At 51.1% G+C, this 18,376-nt stretch overlaps 1 protein-coding gene across 11 annotated transcripts in view; it reads right to left on the bottom strand.

The window, feature by feature from the left end:
* The window catches only part of TCF4 (transcription factor 4), a 231,823-nt gene that overhangs the window by 31,556 nt on the left and 181,891 nt on the right, over positions 1–18,376 (bottom strand). For 9 of the 11 annotated variants that reach the window (XM_086479385.1, XM_086479389.1, XM_086479387.1 and 6 more), the window contains 3 exons: positions 7,520–7,625; positions 5,051–5,184; positions 1,653–1,785 (listed from right to left, as the gene is read on the bottom strand). In XM_086479385.1, the coding sequence (XP_086335511.1) occupies positions 1,653–1,785; positions 5,051–5,184; positions 7,520–7,625 (373 nt within the window). Of the gene's footprint in view, positions 1–1,648; positions 1,786–5,050; positions 5,185–7,519; positions 7,626–18,376 lie in introns of all 11 variants that reach the window. The other 2 variants (XM_086479395.1, XM_086479392.1) reach the window with 1 other exon arrangement.

The following is an 18,376-nucleotide window of genomic DNA, read 5'->3' on the forward strand; positions in this document are numbered from 1 at the left end:
CATCGGCCCGAGCCCGGCTCGCTGCCGCCTGTGTCCCCACGTGGAGCCACACCAACACGCTGCCCAGGGACCGGGATGGAGGCACGGCGGCTCTCGGCTGGGCCAGCTCAAATGGCTTTCTCGGGAAAATCAGGGAGAAGACAGCGTGTGCTGAGACTTCAGGGGAGGTTCACGGGTTTAGGAGGAGCAGAGGACTTGCATCAAGACCCACCAAAAGCTTCTGCAGCCCTCGGTCCAGACACAGCCCAACAGTACTACCTGTTGAATATTTACAGCTGCTAAGAAATAATCCGCATCTTGTTGCTCTTCTGATTCACACACTGGGGTTTTCAGGAGATTAATCCAGATGAGAATCTGGGAGTATTTTTTACATGGGCCACTCAGGCACTTTTCGGGGTGGCTCCCAGAGGCACAGCAAGCTGCAGTCGCACTCCCGGCTCTTTCCGTCCCTCTGCAAGATTTTGCAGCCCTAAACGTCGTCTGTGAGGCTGCTGTGCAACTGCTGCAAAGACTGCTGAATTCAATCGGACTCTCTTAGACTCCTTTTGAGGGAGAAAAGAGTGATTTTCCTATGTCAGGAAGCAGCAACACGCCGTAAAGGAAGAACTCTGAACGGAATGGCAAGATGGAGCACAGAAATGCCATCCCGAAATGGGACACATTTCCCTCAAGACAGTGACAAATGAAGAAGAGACTGTATTTAGTTTCTTCTTTGTTCAGAGACCTTGAAAAATATGATGCCCATGTGTTAATGTTTGAACCCACCCTCCATTCTTACTGCATTAGTCCTGCTCACAGTCATTCAATACAGAATCACGTGTGTAATCTGAAACATGTGTCCAGCGATGTGTTCCCTATTTACCAATTATTTAATTAGCTTTATTTGCTCTTTGAGATACAGGCAAAGCAATATTTTTTTATTTCCTGTATTAAAGTACGAACCGGTATTTGCCAAATATTGGAGTACACAGAGGTATGCTCTTAATTTACAGAGTCACTCTCAGCAACGTCAGAGGCAGCTCCCTCCCTTACAGGGACACGCTGCCATCGCCGCTTCCCCACCACGTGGAAACCCAGCACAGAACTGCAGGGGATGAAGGTCGTGATTGAGAAGTATCACCTCAGGCAATTAAATCACTAAAGAGAATAAAAATCGAACATCAAACGCAGCGGGACCAGGCACTTTGGTGGTGCAGCGTCTCCCATACAAACTCTGAAGCGAATCGCTTTGCTGTGTATTTAGTTCACAAAAATTGATGCCCCCTCCCTGGCAGGGCTCAGGGCCAGGCTGGATGGGGCTGGGAGCAACCCGCTCTAGTGGGAAGTGTCCCTGCCCGTGGCAGGGGGGTTGGACTAGGTGGTCTTTAAGGTCCCTTCCAGCCCAAATCAGTCTGTGGTTCCACAAGAAGTAGTAGTAGCAAAATGCACGAGCAAAGGAGGCGAAGGTCAACCGTGATGTACTTATTTCCATAAAACTCTTGCTATCTCTCTGCACTAGTCCTTCCGCACTGGGATGTACCGTCGAGTACCTCCCCACCTTGACCCCAGCCCTTTGGCGCTAGCACTGAAGTGCACTGAAGCAGGTGCGAGAGGAGACAGGGAGGGAAAGGGAGAGCCTCGGGCAGCAGCCGCAGCGCCCGACCTCAACTCACCCATGATACTGTCCGTCCCGTTGGCAGGGGGTGTGCAAGAAGACGCGCTGTAATGATTCGTGCCACTGCGGTGGAAGGTGGACATCGGAGGAAGACTGGAATTGATGTCTGCTGAGGAGTGTGATGGGTAGCTCTGCAGCAAAAAGGATAAAAAATGGATTACTTTAACTACTGAGAGCATGGAAGGCAGCAGGCTGCTCGTATTGCCCCACTCCCAAGTGCTGTCGTGCTTCATCCAGCTGAGAAAAGCTTAATGCTGCCCTAAGACTAAGCGGGAAGCATCTTTCTCTACCTTAACTTGACATCTTCTGGAAGAGAGACACGGCATACACCTATCTGATGTCGGCAACTACCCACAGAGGACGGTTCGTAACTGATGATGGTACCACAGAGATGTAATGGGAAGAAACTACAGAAGGAAAGTTAAGTGATGCATCCAGCACACCTTTTTGAGTGGCACAGCTATTGGCTGGAGGAGTACCCTTCCCAAGGGAAGTGGTAGAAACCCCACACTGCTTTTGACCCTAAGAACAAGATCTGACTGCAAGGCACCCCAGGTGATCAACCGGATCCGTTCCCCCTCCCAGCGCAGCGCCGCTGTGAGGCAGACAATCAAAAATGCGACGGAGCGAGTTCTCCGGACAAGCGCCTGGGCAGCAGACAGAACACTCCGGTAGCTGTACAGCTGGATCAACACAAACCTTCCTCACTGCGACACGACACCGCGTTTCGCTGAGTTCGCATCACTTAAACCTGGCTTTCATTAGTGCCGTTTGTTGAACGGTCTTTTCTTAATCGGCCTAAGAGACACCCAGCTTTTCTCTCTATCTCAGCACCGCCCCCAGCAGCGAACAGGTCCTGCAGAAGGCCTCTAGGTTTGGAGACTCTGATACGAAGCCTCCTTAGGAGCACAGGTAGCTGGAGACACATGGCAGCAGCAGCCCAGGATCAAGGCGCTGACGTGTCACAGCAAGACCATCTCTGTGCCCTCTGCCTCCCCAGGGGGTTCAGAGCAAGCTGGCTGAAAACACCCTTCCCTTCGTGTGTACATGCAATGACTTTTACACGATTTCCTGTAATTAACTGCCACGTAACTGAGTATCATGAAGTTATCTCAAAGAATGTTAACGACACAGCCCAAGCCTATTTTTCTGATCCATGGGAAAACACCCATCAACTCTGACCGAGGCCTGAGTAACTCTTTGAGTTATAATGAGGCTTTGACTCATTTTATATAAACCACTCCAGGCCTTCGGCCCCAAACCCAACTGGCTGAAACGGCACAGCTGAACAGGACTTCTCATGTGATGGAGGAAGGAGCAAACAAGGACTGCTTAGGTCCATGCTCTGAACAGGAGTGACTCCATCTGCCCCGCCAACTGGCTGCTCCACAACACCTATCCAAGTGCTGCCTTGGGATTTTCTCATTTCTCAGGGGGAGATATCAAACCACTATTGCCAAATGTTTTAGGAAAACCATGGGATCCAAATATAGCTTAGAGGAGAACTCTTCTCTCCATTTAATGCATCTGTTTAGAGAATCACTGATATGCCTGAGAAAGCCAAAATAATAACGGCGTTTCTTTCTCTCTTTTGCTATATGCATTTTCTCTGCAGGTCACTGAGAAGTTAAGGACGTTTGCAGGGAACTGAACTGAAATCACTCAAACTTTCCTCGACAAGCTGACCACTCATGGATGCTCCAGCTGACCCCACACCGCTGACCTCTCACAGATGCTCCAGCAGAAATTATGCGGAGAGCATTTAAAGTATCACTGCCTCCCGTCTGCCCCAGTGCTGCCTAAAATATAGCAGCCTCTGCCAGGCCAGACATACACAATGCACGATTAATATGAGCATCGTTGGCACTGAGCACCTACAACTTGGACTGCTATCAGTGGTCCTCACTGTCTCTGACATTTAGGATAAGTATAGTAACACCTACATAGAAAAACATTTTGGGGAGTTTAGGTGGAACAACCCTACCCATTTTACACCGCAGAAATACTCCAGCTCTTCATAAAACCCCCTACACGTTACAAACCCAAGAAATCCAGAATTGAGGTAAACGCAAAAAATGTTTGCAGACTTGCCCCATGAAGGCACTCTACCCTGAGCTGGTACCATGACAAGCCACCTAATTCTGATGAATGACTACCAGTGTAGATAACAAATTACATTAAATTGGGTTTTAAAAGTTATGCTCAATTTTTATTATATATGCTTGTCACTTCAGAGCAACGTGAGGTTTGCTTAGTGCCTTAATTATGCCTTTTATAAGGACATGATTAAGCAGTTTTTGAGGCAATTTCTTTTGCTTTTGACTTCCTATTAATTTTACATAGCAGTGTGCTAACCTCGTTAAATGCGAGACTTTAAAGATTTGTTTTGCAAATTAATTTTCGGTTTGCAAGAGTGAGTTCAATTCTTCTTATCCCCCAAAAGATGGTTCTGCAAGACTACAGCCATGGACTCTGTCCTTCCTTAAAACCAGTACTCCTCATTACTCTTCCTTTTTAATGGTCTTCAAGAATGTAAGGTATAGGCACAGAACAGAAAAACGTTACTTGTAACGTTTGGCATATTTTGAGAAAAATGACTTCACTTCAGCTCTCTGTTCATTTCTTTACATCTTACTTAAAACCAAACCAAAACCAAAATGAAAAAAGAACTGGTGGAATCCAGTGTTATTCCTATATAATCAATTCAGCCATGATATTAGGAGAATATCCCCTAAGCTGTACTCAGATCAGATTTAATTCCAATTTTGTTCTGTTCCAATACAATAGATGGAATCAGTCCCAGCAACTTCCTCCTGCTAGGGATCAGGACGTACCAGAGAAAATTAAAAAACCTCCCTTTTTAAAGCAGAAAATGGATGCTAGATAGTTATCTATAAACTCAGACCAGCAAAGAACACGGACTGCCATAAACGACAAACCCCCAAAAGCACCGGCGTGTGCAGCTCATCGGCAGGCTGGTGGCCCCAAGACCCGCAGAGGGTACAAACACGGGCTCAACCCTCTTCTTGCCATGCTGGCTGAAGGCACATTGTTTTTTTTCCCCTCCTCTTTTCACCTCCCAGTTGCACTCGGGGAGGTTCTGGACAAGGGCGGTGATCTTCAGTGGAATCGCCACCCTTCCAACGGCAGAGGCAGCCACCTCCGCTCCCGGGGGCTTCCCAGCCTGTCCCACCCTTCACCTTAAAAAAGTTCCCTTCCCCCAGCAGAGCCCGAAGAAAATCTTCAAGGCCAAAGTTTTCTGAGATTTCTCCAACTCGGAGAGTTTTGCAGCGCTGGGAAACACGCGACGGCGCGCGGAGAACGCCGGCGGGTGGGTGCGACGTGCCGCCCGGCGCGCGCCGCGCCCCTCCTCCCCGCCCCGCGCCCGTGCCTTACCAAGCGGTCGTGCGGGTGCAGGCTGCAGTAGCTGCTGGACTGGGGGATGTGAGAAGAGTTGCCCAGCATGCCCCCGTACCCGGGCTGGTTCATCCCGCTGGAGGAGCTCCATGGGTCGCTGCTGTGGTGGCCATCTGTAACAGAGGAGGGGAACACCGCTGGCCGCCGGCGCCGGAGCCTGACGAACCGACGGCTTTGGGCCGCTGCAAACTCCGTCCTAACGACCCCAACTGGGCCACAGGGCTCCCCCGCTTTAGCATAAAGCCATGTTCTTCCCTAAAAGCGAGGCTGAACTGAGCCATGGCGAACCACCCTGCAACGCTTCGTTACAGCCGCATCACTTCGGCTCGGAAGTTTCCCGCTGCTTTACTCCTGGCTCTGGTAACACAAACTCAAGTACATAAACTCTGTTACAACAAATTTCATCCGAGACAAAAATCTGAGCATGGAAACGAAACACACTGAAGCCTACAGAGCGAGGATGGGCTAAGGGGCTTTGGAGAAGCCTCAACTTGGTGAACGACTGGGTAATTCCTGAACGTGGAATGTTTCCACATCCAGAAAGTTGACGGAATGGCTGCTTTTTGTTTGCGTGTTTAAAAAGAGAGCAGCACCACTGGTACGGCTTCTCCTTTTAGGGATTTCACAGCTTGTGGCTCTGCACCTCCTAAGCCCAGCATTTGTCCTTCAAGCCAGGTCACTGCCGACGTACAACGCGCGCTGAAGGGTATAAAAAGGGATCCCCAAATTTTATCAGGTAAAACAGTCGGTTGCATATTTTGCATTAACTGGACATGCTGAAATAATAATGCAGTGCAACCCATTTTCTACTAGAAGAACGCCAATGTGTTAACAAAAGAAAGAAGGACAAAAAAAGGTTAACTTTTCCATAATGATCAGCAGACCTGAAAGACGGGCACGTGGGCTGGAAAAGTTGTCAGCTCCTTCAAACTACAGGAGTTGGTCTAATAAAAAATTATTACGTCTCACCTACAGCCCTGCCTTATTTCTACACTTCAAACACCCTGGCAGCAGCAGCACTTCCAGCACCGCCTTCCCACGGCTGTTTGAACAGTCACTTAACTCAGATTTGTGCCTTCAATACGAATCTGCGACGAGATAACATTTAAAACCGCAGAATGGCTAAGCACTACAAAGGGTAAATATTTGGTATCGTTAGAACCCTATTAATCCCCAGCTTTGTAACTCCATAGGAGTTTCATAGCAGGTCGCTCTTGGGATGGTTTTTATTCATGTTGTAAGACAAGAGCACCATTTTCTTCTCAGTCCTGGCCCATCCTTCCCAGGTCCAGCTGCAGATCCTCCACCACAGGAGGTGACCAACACGGTCAGTTCTTTGAACAACGTCCTCTTCCCTCCCATGAGGGCCCACCAGAGCCACTGGAGGACCAGCAGAACCCCTCCTCGCAGCGCTTGAGCCCTGGACCTGGGGCAGGAGGGTCTGGTGGTCCTTCCTGCCCATGTCCCTGCCGGTCCTGCCTGCTCCTTCCCAGGCAGCCAGCTCGTCCTCCCACGGCGGCTGCCTAATGGAAACCCAGACATGAGCATCCCTGAATGAAAGAGCTGGAGATGCGGTGGAGCTCCGCAGGAGACGGGCCCAGGGGGCTGAGCCATCCCCAGGGACGCCGAGCAGCGCCCATCACCTTCAGGTGGTGGGGACACAAAAGTGGGTTGGTTTTTTGGGGTTTTTTTTAAGAATAAAATCCAATCCCTTGCCCTGCAAATACTTCAGCCTAGCAGTCCTGCTGAATTCTACTTAATTAAACAGATCTACTTACCCTTTACTTAGCCCACAGCAGAGTACACACAGAAGTATTTGAAAGCTAACGATTTTGCCCGAAACGTGGCAAAAGAGGAGCACCCCAATTGTGTGCAGATCCTTCCAAATTCTAGGAGTTTTATGTACTAAGTTATACCAAATATTGTTGTACTTGCACATGATCATTGCTAGAAATACAGCATAGTAGCGGTGAATACGTGAAAACTATTAACACATCCCCAAATGAGAGAACCGGCTTCATTTTAAAAAGGTTGCTCTAATTCCACATGCACGCAAACAGACACACTTGTAGCACTGAATACTTTACAGAAGACAAAATCTTTCTCACCAACATAAAACAAGAATGCACAAAGCACATGCACAGATCTGTGTGCATTTAGTATATGCATAATATATGTGCACACACACTAGCTGGGAAAAAAAAAAATGCTTCGAGAACCTCAGATGATAAGAGGCTGGCAAGTTATTCATTATGCTGCTTCACTGCAGGATCAAAACAAGATGTTTGGAGGCATAATGGCCAAAGGAAGACGTACAGGTCTTCATTTTAATGGTAATGTTACAGACCACAGGATGATATTCCAAGCCTGTCTCGACTACACATAAACTAAAATACAAACGCAGAAAATGTCCGCAAAACAGATTTCCTTTTGAAAGCAGCGTCTTACCTTGCATGAAGAAGGAGCTAGGAAAAGTGCTGGCTGCTGGTTTTGAGGATGGATAACCTGGTGAATCCCTATTGTAGTCGGCAGTGCTTGCTGACGGGGCATAAACCTAAGGAAAAAAAGACTAATTCAGTATGCCTTTAGCAGGAAGCAGGAAAGAAATATTGAGTTTTCACCTTGCTCGGTATAAATCTGTTCACAACACCACATAATTCTTCCCTCAGAACACAAAAACCTCAGTATATGTGTGACTGGAAAATAAATTTTAAGCTTCAAAAGAAACTCCAGCCTGACATTTTCCAGCTTTAAACAAGGCTATTTGCAAGGTATTTGTCAAACTATGTATTTCTGTAAATAAAATGAACAAACAGATGTACATATGTTCTTCCTAGAGCATTACGGAGCTTAAAATAAACAAGAACTTGAAACAATGCTGAGTCTCTCATATGAAAGGGTATGGACTTCACCCACTTAAGAATAAAACTGAAAGCACCGCAAGGAAGTCAAAAACTTTATCTCCCAAACTAAAAAAAAACCATGAAATTTAGAAAAACAGCATTATCAAGAACACTGAAAATTACAACCACATCTTGGGATATTAAATTCCCATGGATCAAGCTCTTTCCAGAGAAGCTTGAAAGGACTATTAAAAACCTGGATCTACACAAGACCACCAACACAGCATGTGTACACACCAGGGGAAGAACTCCTCCTTTCTTAGGACTCCTTCTATTTGCCTGTGCAATAAACTCAGTACGTGTGCCAAAACGCCCATTTACCTCTATTTGTTTACTAATACACCAGAGCTCTCTGCAACTTGCCTTTTAGAAATTACCTCTTGTATTTCTTGCTTTAGTTCCGTTCGACCAGGATGGCATTTAAAACCTAAACAAAACCAAAAAAATCCCCCCCAAACCAGGGCCGATCAGCGTCGTTTATTATTTACAGGGCGGCCGATTCCCTCTGCCTACACGCTCCCTCTATTCCTCCGCGCTTTGTTTCTGCGCTGGAGGTGCCTCTCTCCAGATGGTCAGGAAGACTGAAGCACTGTCATCTCCTTGATGAAAATGGATACCTTCCTGCCTCCATTTTGAAGCAGGCAGCAGATCACAAAATTGGCAGAGCGCCTGCTCCGACGTTCGCAGGTCACAGCGAAAGGGAAGAGAAATCCACCAGCGAAGCACGGCCGCCGGCGGGGCTGGGAGGAGCGCCCGGCCCTCCTCCACCGGCACCCCCAGCCAGGGCAGGCGGGGAGCAAAGGGCTTATTTGAAAAAAAAAAAAACAACCACCCACCCAAACCCAAAAACCAGGGAGCAAAAGGCCGAGGGGCTGCGGGGTGCGCAGTGACCTCCCCGCACGCCTCGGGGCTCCCAGAGTCCGGGTGAGGAGTGGGGCCGTGGGACGGGGCCGGCCAGCCCGGCATCGCCTCCCCCGGTGGCACGGCAGCTCCCCTGGCTTCGCGAGCCTAAATGTCACCCACCCAGACAGGGCCAACGGCAGCTCGGCGGCTGGGCCAAGCCCAACGTTACGGACCAAAGCAACGGTCCTTGTTTTTTTCAACGCAGCGCTTAACGCCGCGGTTGAGGCCGACGCCGGTCTGGGGTGCTCGGCACCGGGCACTCGGGAGAAGGAGAAATGCCCCACTGCCTGTGGAGGCCCACGAAAGCCTGAAGACCCTCTGGAAGGGTAAAACAAGAGGCGATGCAGGTGGAAGACCCTCTGGAAGGGTAAAACAAGAGGCGATGCAGCTCCGCGCCCAACCAGCCAAACCAACAGCCTGCACCGGGTGGGACGCAGCCGCTGCCAACTGCCACGACGCTGGTACGTCAGGAGCGACCTTTCCACCCGCCTGCCAGCGTTCCACTGGATTGAAGGTACGAGTGCACAAAGAGTAACAGCCAAACGCTGCTGCCTGCCTGCGCGGGGGTCGGCAGGGATGGCCCTGGCCAGGCAGGGGCACCCGGCTCTCGGGTAGGTGGTGCCGTGCCGGGCTGTGATTTTGGAGCAGGGCTGCCACGTGTTTTTCCCGGCCACTGCCATCCTAGCCTGCACCGTGACCAGGAGGGACCGGGGGGGTCCAGGATTGGTCCCTGCACCCGTCGGTCACCACCTGCAACAGGCTAAAGCGTCACCTCTAATATCAGCACCTTCAGCACCGCCGTTCTCCGAGCAGCTCTCCCTTCAGGATGCTAAGTGATGCAGAAAGCCAGTGGGTGTGGGACGTTAGTTCAACCTGGGGACGGGGGTAAAGTCCCTCTTGACCTCAGCCCCTCTGCGTCCCGCAAAGACGAGTGCCGTGATTCAGCTAAGAGAGGGGAGGTCGGGGACACGGACAAGAGGCTTTTTGAAAATCCTGAGAGATGGGATGAAGGAGAGCGTTGGGAGGCACCAGTCAGCCCACAACTCTGTTCTCCGGTTAGCAGGAGGGTAAGGGGATGCCTCTCCCAAACACCCCTTCCCAACCCTGCCCTCTCCCACCGGCTTCCAAAATGCTTCAGGCAGGTCCTGCAGTTATCACGAGAACAACCGTTCTCTGCAGAAAGTTGCAGAAATTGCAGAAGTTTTCAGAATATCGGAGTGCCAGATTTAATGCTGAAAGATGGGACAGGTAGGGAAAAACAGGGTGCTTGAATAGACCCAGCGCCTGGACAGAGAGGAAGCGAGCACGCAGGTTGGAAACAGCATGGAATTTTTTTTTATATATGTATATATATATATAAGAACGGAAGCTTATATATATATGTAAGACACGCGTCGGGCACCTCTTGTGCTTTCAAACAAAGCGGCACACGTGCTGACCGCAGATCACACCCCTCCCCACCCTGGGTGGACACGGGATGCCCGTGCCACCCCCCTGTGCGAGCAATCACCCCTCCACCCAGAGGTGACCACGTCCTGCTCTTGTCTCAGGAGATCCCAGCTGCCCCCCCACTTCTTGCGCTCGGGGTCACCGGGCTTGCGTGAAAGTCTGAGGTGCATTTCAGGGCAAAACCAGTCAAAACTAGGTGTTTTTAACCTGTACAGCAAAAAGGCCAGACACCGTTACCGCTCTCTTCCCTTGCGCTCATTTGACAGGTATCCTGCAAAGCGCCCCAACTGCCGGGGAGCTTTCCCAAGGGATAGGTGGACACCTAGCAGATGAGCTCATCAGTGAGGCAACGGCACCAGTGCATCCCAAATGCCGCATGGTAAGAGCGGCTACCTGGGAAAAAAAGAGATGGGGCCTGGCCTGGAAAGAGATGAAGAAACCCCCTCCCGTGTCCCCTGTGATTACTCCGGCTATTTTCGGGGCAACCGGCACCTCTCCCTTCCCCTGCCCCAGGCCAGGGACAGCCCCTTCTCGCCCACCTCTCCCCGCACAGCCCAGCCCTCCCGCTCACGACGATATACACCGGTCTCAACCCAACGCCTGTTTTTTCCTGCAGGCTAAGTCCCTTCAGACAGGACTCCAGCTCCACAAAAATTAGGTCCGGAAAGGGCCCCCTCCCGCCGACAGAAATTTGGCTTTGCACCTCAGCTTTCTGCAGTACCTGCAGAGCGTGAGTTACAAAGGTCTAACAGCTCCCCGCACGCTGTCAGAGTATGTATTTTCCGCCCTTTGCTGACTTATTCCCTAATTAATGAGTTTGCTTCGCTTCGTGGCTTGCGGCCGAACCGAACGGCAAAGCTGCGGGGTCAGGGTCTCCGAGGCGGGTGCCCTCGCACCAGCGCCGCTGGCTGTGCCGACGGGGCTCAACGGGAGCACCCTTCAGAAATCACCAACGCCGGCGCCACCGGCACTTCCATGAACGTACAGAAAAGCGCGGTGGTGGGCGGCGCCGCGGCGGTGGCTGGGGACGCCGCTGCCTTCGGCTGCAACCCACTTCCAGGGGGCTTCGGGCTCTGCGGGGCAGCTCAGAGGTGGGGTGGGGAAGGAAAGCATCAGGGGGAGCAGGGCGGAGGGAAGCTGGTGGGCGTGAAAGGATGGGAAAAATAGCCAAAATAAATGCCAGCTTACAAAGCGTCATGTAACTGGGTGGAACTCTTCCTCGCTGAAGACAGACACTTGATTTATTCTTCTGTTGGTTTTACAGCTGAATTTTCATGCAGTGAAAGCCACTAGGCTGAAGCAAGTGAACTCATTTTGCTGTGACAGGCTCAGCCATAGGAAGAATTTGAGGAGATATAAGGTAGCTTTTTACCAAAAAAAGCATGTATTTCCTGAAGAAGTGTCACTCTTTCAACATAAATATTCATTATTTTCAGATTTTTATCACAGTGGGATTCTCATGTTATCACGACATTAGCGAAGAGCACACATGGAAGTTCCTCTCATGTTAAAATGTGCAGAAGTCTCCAGATTTGTCTCCCTCTGTATCATCAGGACTGCAGTATTTTCAGCAGGCAATAAAGAGAGCATAGGAGACAATTAACTGGGTGAACTATATTCTAACTGGCCGCTGTCTTTTTGTCACTCTGCCACAAAGCAATGTTTAAAAAAGCAAGAAGTGTATTATTTAATCACATTAATAATCTGTCCAAAAACGTCTGCCAGATAATTTTACAAAGATGGAATTGTGCCGATAACCCCATTGAAACAGACATAAATTATCATCAGTAAGTGTTGATAAAATAAACAACCCAATAACTTGATCCAGAACAGTGAAAGTAAAACGGGTTAAATTATGGCAAAAATGGCAATATGCTGTCTCCAAAAAGGCAAAAAGAGAATAAACCACAGATGTGTACAAGTGACTTTCCAATCTGACAGAAAATACATTATAGATTTAAAGATATTAATATTCTTAAAAGAGAGCCTGAATTTAGAAAATCACTCTGACTCACGCTGGGAGGTTTGAAGAGATGATGAATAATGATCTGGGAAAAACACACCATTCTGTAATATGACATGATGAAAAAATTATCACATTGTTGCCATTTTTGGGAGCCTGCCTGCAAGTTCCAAACACCTTTTCTTCTCCAATTCTTCCGGAAAAGCTCGCTGCCCTGGGAACACGTTTCCAGCATCTTTCATTTTTCAGTATTCAAGAGGCCGGGTTAGCAGAACTGCCCCAACGCCTCTGGCCAAGCCGAGCCGAGCATCCCTGGATGCTCGTGGGCTGGATGGACCACGTGCTTGCTCCACTCCCTGCCCACAGAGCCGTGCTCCAGCCTTGGGGACCTGGAGTCCAACAAATGAAGGATAAATGGCCTTGGAGTATCAGCTGCTGAGGGAACCGGAGGCGTGCTGGTTGGTGCTGGCAAGGGCTCGGGGTGAGAAACCCCAGCTCCACGGGTCAGGGATGCGGCGGCCCCTCACAGACATCACCGGTGGGGGATGCGTGCGCTTGCCAAGTACCGGGAGATGCCTCCAGCATCGAGGCCGGCCCCCCGACCCACCACGGTCTCTCCATCAGGCTGGCTGGGGGCAGCTGGCTGCAGGTGTTGGGAAACCCAGCCCGAGCAAGACGTGAGATTGTCTCTTCCTCTTCATCTTGGCTGTTCTCCTCAACTCCCTCTGCCACTCCTCTGCTACTGGCTATACCGTTGCCAGAAGATTTCAAATCTCCCCTCGAACTGAAACATGTCTCTATCCTCCTGCTGGCGAGATGCTCTGCGTGAGGCAGGCTGGACGGGAGGGCATCCCTCCAGGGTAATGGCTGTGGCGGCACAGCGGGGCTCGGGCAGCCCCATCCCAGCCTTCACACATAAGGTGAAATTAGGAGAACACCTCTATTACCTGGCACGCACGGCACAAACGTAAAGCACACGCTGTAAAACAACTGTGACTGAGAGCAGCTTATTCCTGTATACGGAGCGAGCCCCTTAAACAGGTCCCTGCTATAAGGAAACATTTGTGAAGAGTAGCAGTCCAGAGACTTTAAAATACATGGTGAAACTCCTTTAAAATTAAGACCTCGAGGAGAACATTTATTAAATCATAAGGGCACTACCAAACGGCAAGGCGTAGGGGCCAGCAGAGCTGCCAGGAGGAATAAACCCGCCCGCTGGACCACGCTGCTCTGCATTAGCAGATGTCAGCTTCGCACGGGGGGAAAAGCTCCGCGAAGCGAGTACCTGACCCAGCAGCGAGCGCTCCTCGCAGAGCCCCTCTGCGTCTGCCGCGCGATCACAGAACCATCGGATAGTCTGGACGCTGCCGCCTCCCACCCCCCGTGCCACGGTGGTACCCTCGGCTCCTGCTGGCTGCACTGAACGCACGCGGCCACGGACCGACCGCTGCCGCGGGCGCTCTCAGGTGTTACCACCCGCTCGGTCGCACTCCGTTTCGCGCCCCTGCGGCCGGGGGTGCCGGGTGCCGCTGCGGCCCGGGGCCGAACGCGAGGTCCCGGCAGTGGGTGCGTGCTGGGGACGGCACGGCCCTGGGCGGGAGTCGGGGATGAGCTGGGGTCCCCAGCCAGACAGCGCAGAGGGAAACGCCCTCACCAGCAACACTAAAACAATGAAATACTTTAAAAAATAATTATTTTTTAAAAATCACTATCCCTTCCTTTATGATCACTTGCGGGACACGCTCCGCTGCTGTCTTCACTCCTCCCAGCTCTGCCATCAGACCAGCAACTGCTCTGCCAGGCTAGGGATGAATTTCCCCAACTTTTAGTTAAAAAAAAAAACAAAACAAACAAAACAAATTCTGTACTTTAATATACGCGAGGAGCGGACCCCCCTTTCCGTGGGCTGACCTGCTCCAGGTTTCCAGCAGAAGGGCACTTTTCAAACCGCAGGTCCCTAATTTCGGCCACATGTTGCTGCGGGTGAGCGGGGCGGGGGGCGGAGAGGAAGAGGAGCGGGGCGCGGGGGCGGCGGGCGCTGATGAAAAGCGCAGCCCCGCCAGTGAAGCACATTACCAGCCCGGCCTGGAAGGGGCCGGAAGGAAAACCCACCCACCTCACCCTGCGTTTATTCTATCAACCTGCAATTGCGGCGATCAAAACCAGATGTCGGCTCTTCCAGATCTTTCTCACAGGACAAACACGCGAAAGGCCTCGGGCCTGGCGTTGCCATCAAATGGTAATTGAGACCATATGAGCCCCGACGCAGAAAAGCACATGCAAACCACCCCCCGGCCCCGTGAGAGGTATGAAATTGCAGGTCCCGCTGAGCCGTTAAGTGCACGGTGCACCGTGAAAAACAAGTGTACGCCGGCAGGGTAACCACCTGTACGGCACGCCGCCCCCGCCAGGGCCCGCGGGGGGGCCGCGGCTAACGCCGAAGGCCGGGCAGCGCCGCGGCACGGGAGCGCAGGTGCGAGGCTGCTCTCACACACGCGCATCCCTCCATCGCCTTTGTGCTGCGTCTCCCACCACCGCCTGTAAGCGACGCCGGTTCTCCGGCGCGCACCGCGCACCGAAACGCTCGACTCCGGGTTCAGTCCCGCCATTGTCTCCTCTCCTGCTGCTCGCCTTTGTTAAAAAACCTGAGCGGGACCCGTTGACTGTAACCTCGCGTGCCAGAGCGCCTCTCGGCGACGGGTTCGCACCAGGGATGCTGGCACGGATGCGCTCCCCGCGCCGCGCTCCCGGTTTTGTGCGGGACCAGCCCGGCGCACTCAAAACGCCTGGGTTCCCTCCCGCTGCATCCCGGGGTTTCCAGGTCCCAGGTTTCCTCTCACTCGCACAAAAGCCATCGAGTAGGAACTTGCCAAGACTGACGTCGGCTCAAAAGCCACTACAAAGTGCCAGCTTTACCAACCACAGCTCGTTTTGAGGTGAAACGCTGAAATCTGGACCAAACCACCTATTTGCTGCGCGCTGGTCGCTCCGCTCCCACCAGGAATCGCTGCTCGCACAAAGAGCTGCCCGATGCTCGGCATACCCTCAGCATTAGCCGCCTGACTTTTTTTTCCTCATCCCACCCTTTATGATCCTCTAAGTCCGCAGATCCTGTTCAGTTAAAATGTCTTCCAGATGGGACTGCTGAATGCTGCAGCTCGTGAACGCCCAAAGTTAAAAAGGGGTCAACTAAATTAAAGAAAAAAAAAAAAAAAAAAATTACAACATTATGTCATCCCCGTGCAGCAATACACGCTCTAAAAAAGCAACAATAACATAAATAGACCCGGAGATTTTCTATTCAGACTCTTGATTTCTTTCTGCCCTTTATCATGCAGCCGTCCCGGATCACCACCAAAGTAGCGCCAGAGCAAACGCCACCACCCCCAGCCCGGTCGGGACCCGCAGGTGAATTCTGCTCTAATGTGACATCGTTCTTATGGGATCCCGGACAACCAGGAGGCAGAGCTCACCAAACGGTCCAGCCAAGGCACAACTGCTTCGAACAGGCATTAGGGAAAGAGAAGGAAGAGCAAGAGGAGCGAGAAAAGGAGAACAGCAAAGAGGGGTTAAGGAGAGACTGCGAGATGGCCACCTATGGCAAGAGGAAGCCCCAGGGATGAGGAACAAAAAGATGAAAGCAAAGCAGGAAAGGAGAAAAACCCACGATGAGGGAAATTTAATAACTAAGTGGCAATAGGCCATAGCGATGGGCACAGCAAAAAGACCATGTTTTTATGAGGATATTACAGGAGGGACAAAGCAACGGCGGATGCCCGGGACCCCTGGCACCACCAGCAGCGAGACCGGCCAAGATGGGCAGAATCAAAGGGCAGCGTCAGACACAAACCCTCCGGCACAGCTGAGTGACATGCAGCTGGGCACCAAGTCGCCATCTGGGGTTTTCTTTCTTTCCGTCTTTTTGAGCCTCCAGGTCACAGGGATGTACGCGAGCAGGGGAGGATCAGCCTCCACCGGGTCACAGGGATGGGAGCAGGGGAGGCTTGGAGAACCAGAGACCTGCCCTGACAGCACTCCAGGCTTGAGCACGACTCTGGTTGAGCTCCTCCAAAACACGAGCCTGCCGCCACCAGCCCTGCTGGCATTTGGAGAACCCACGGGTGAAGGGGTGGAAAGGCACGCCAGCACAGAAGAGGCTGTGGAGAAACGAGGGAAGAGAAAACGATGCGATTCTGGAGACACTGACCCCATGAAAGCTGATGAGAAGCTGGTGACTCAAGAGCGGAGAGGAAGAGCTGACTTAACCTGATTTGGGTAAACCAACACGCAACCCTCACGGTGAGCACTGGCGAGACTGGCCTCGTGGCTCAGGGATGGACACCGAGGATGCGGAGGGCAACGGAGAGGAGCAGGAGACATGCTCAGGAGAAGCAAAAGAGTAAAACTGAGGGGGAGTGGGTAGGAAGAAAGGACAAAGAGCCTGGGGTGTGACCAGAGAGATGGGACAAAATGAAAAAATTAAGCTGACATCTTGCAGTTACCAGGATTTCAACAGTTGCAGACGCTCAGCAAGGCAGAACCAGACCTCCAAAAAGCCATAAAGAAGGAGCAGAGCAAAAAGAGTGGGAAAAGAGAAATAAAAGTGATGATGAAAAGAACAAAGGTGCCACTTGGCTGAGTTCCAGGGACAGTCTCCATACATGAATTCTAATTCATATTTCATGTAAGATAGCATGTTTTTAAGCGTTTATTTTTTTAGCAAAGGAGTTCCCAGAAGAGATGGAGAAAAAGAAAAGGACTATTTCACACGTTTTCCTTCTTTTGGGATCTGCTTTCCAACTTCCTTTTCTCCATTGCATTTATTGAGAACCATTTTGTGTTGGTTTTTTTTTTTTTTTTTTTTTAAATTTTCTATGCTCTGTTTACAAATACATGCAGAGACAGTGAATGTATCAGACATCTGCCCATATTTTCCTCTCAAATCTCTCAGCGAGAAAAAAAGCCTTAACTTTACAATCTTCCAGTGTTTCTGGTCATTATCTACCTAGCACAGTGGGACCAAATAATTTAAAGCACATACAATCACTGACTAGACCTGATCTGCTTGCCTAAAGTCCTGACACAAGCTCCTGACGGCGGTGGGTCGTACATGCAGTGGTGTACCCTCGTGGCGGGTATCCCTCAGCAGAGCTGATCGCGGGGCCACAACGCTCATCAGAGGGGAAAGAAGGGACCGAAATGGGCACAGGCTGAACTGTGCACGCTGGGAGGGACTGGGACAACTCAAAGGAAGCCATGCTTCACCGGAGAGCGCCAGGGATGGAAACACTCGCATTTAGGACTAAGGCTGACAGAGCATCCCCAGGAAATCGGCTATAAACTCCTCTTCTACCAGGTAGGATGCCAAGCCTGCCATCAGGTGCTCTGTGCCCCAGCTCCAGCCCATCCCTGCGCTGGTGGCAGCCTAGAATCGTGGAAAAGAATCATCCAGGTTGGAAAAGACCTTTAAGATCATCAAGTCCAACCGAAAACCTAGCACTGCCAAGTCCACCGTGAAACCACGTCTCTAAGTGCATCGCCTACGCTCTCTCCACGGAGAGGTGGGTGCACCCCCTGTGCCCCCTCCCCAGGGAAGCTGGGATTTCACCCAGTGCTCTGCGGGAACCGGGGAGCTCCGGGACAACTGGATGCTCAACCAACTCCAGCGGAAATGAAAGTTTCGGCGATGAGCACAAAGGAGCCCAGACTGGATCTCGCCTTCCTGCAGTCTGGTTTTTAGGAAGAGGTGGGTCCTGATCGGAACCCAGTGCCTCAAACCCGTCTGGAGCCATGAATCACGAGCTGTGCCCTCTGTGGAAATGGCTTCATCTCCGGGAACGGCGGGAAGTGGGGTGACAGCGGTTTCAGGTGCCGAGACACAATAAAAACAATGAGGAAAGAAAATGTTTGCTTTTTATGTCAGCAGAGATGTCAGTACCCATTAATAAATCTATCCGCTAAATCTACTCTTATTCATGTGGGACATCACCAAGTTAAAGTAAAATAAATTATCTTTAATTAAATGGAATTGTCGTCTTCCTCCTGCTATCATCCCCAATTATTACATCCTAATCAGCCCTTTTGGGA

This window comes from Leptosomus discolor, chromosome Z (assembly GCF_034619465.1).
Source record: "Leptosomus discolor isolate bLepDis1 chromosome Z, bLepDis1.hap2, whole genome shotgun sequence".
NCBI classification, from domain to species: Eukaryota; Metazoa; Chordata; class Aves; order Leptosomiformes; family Leptosomidae; genus Leptosomus; species Leptosomus discolor.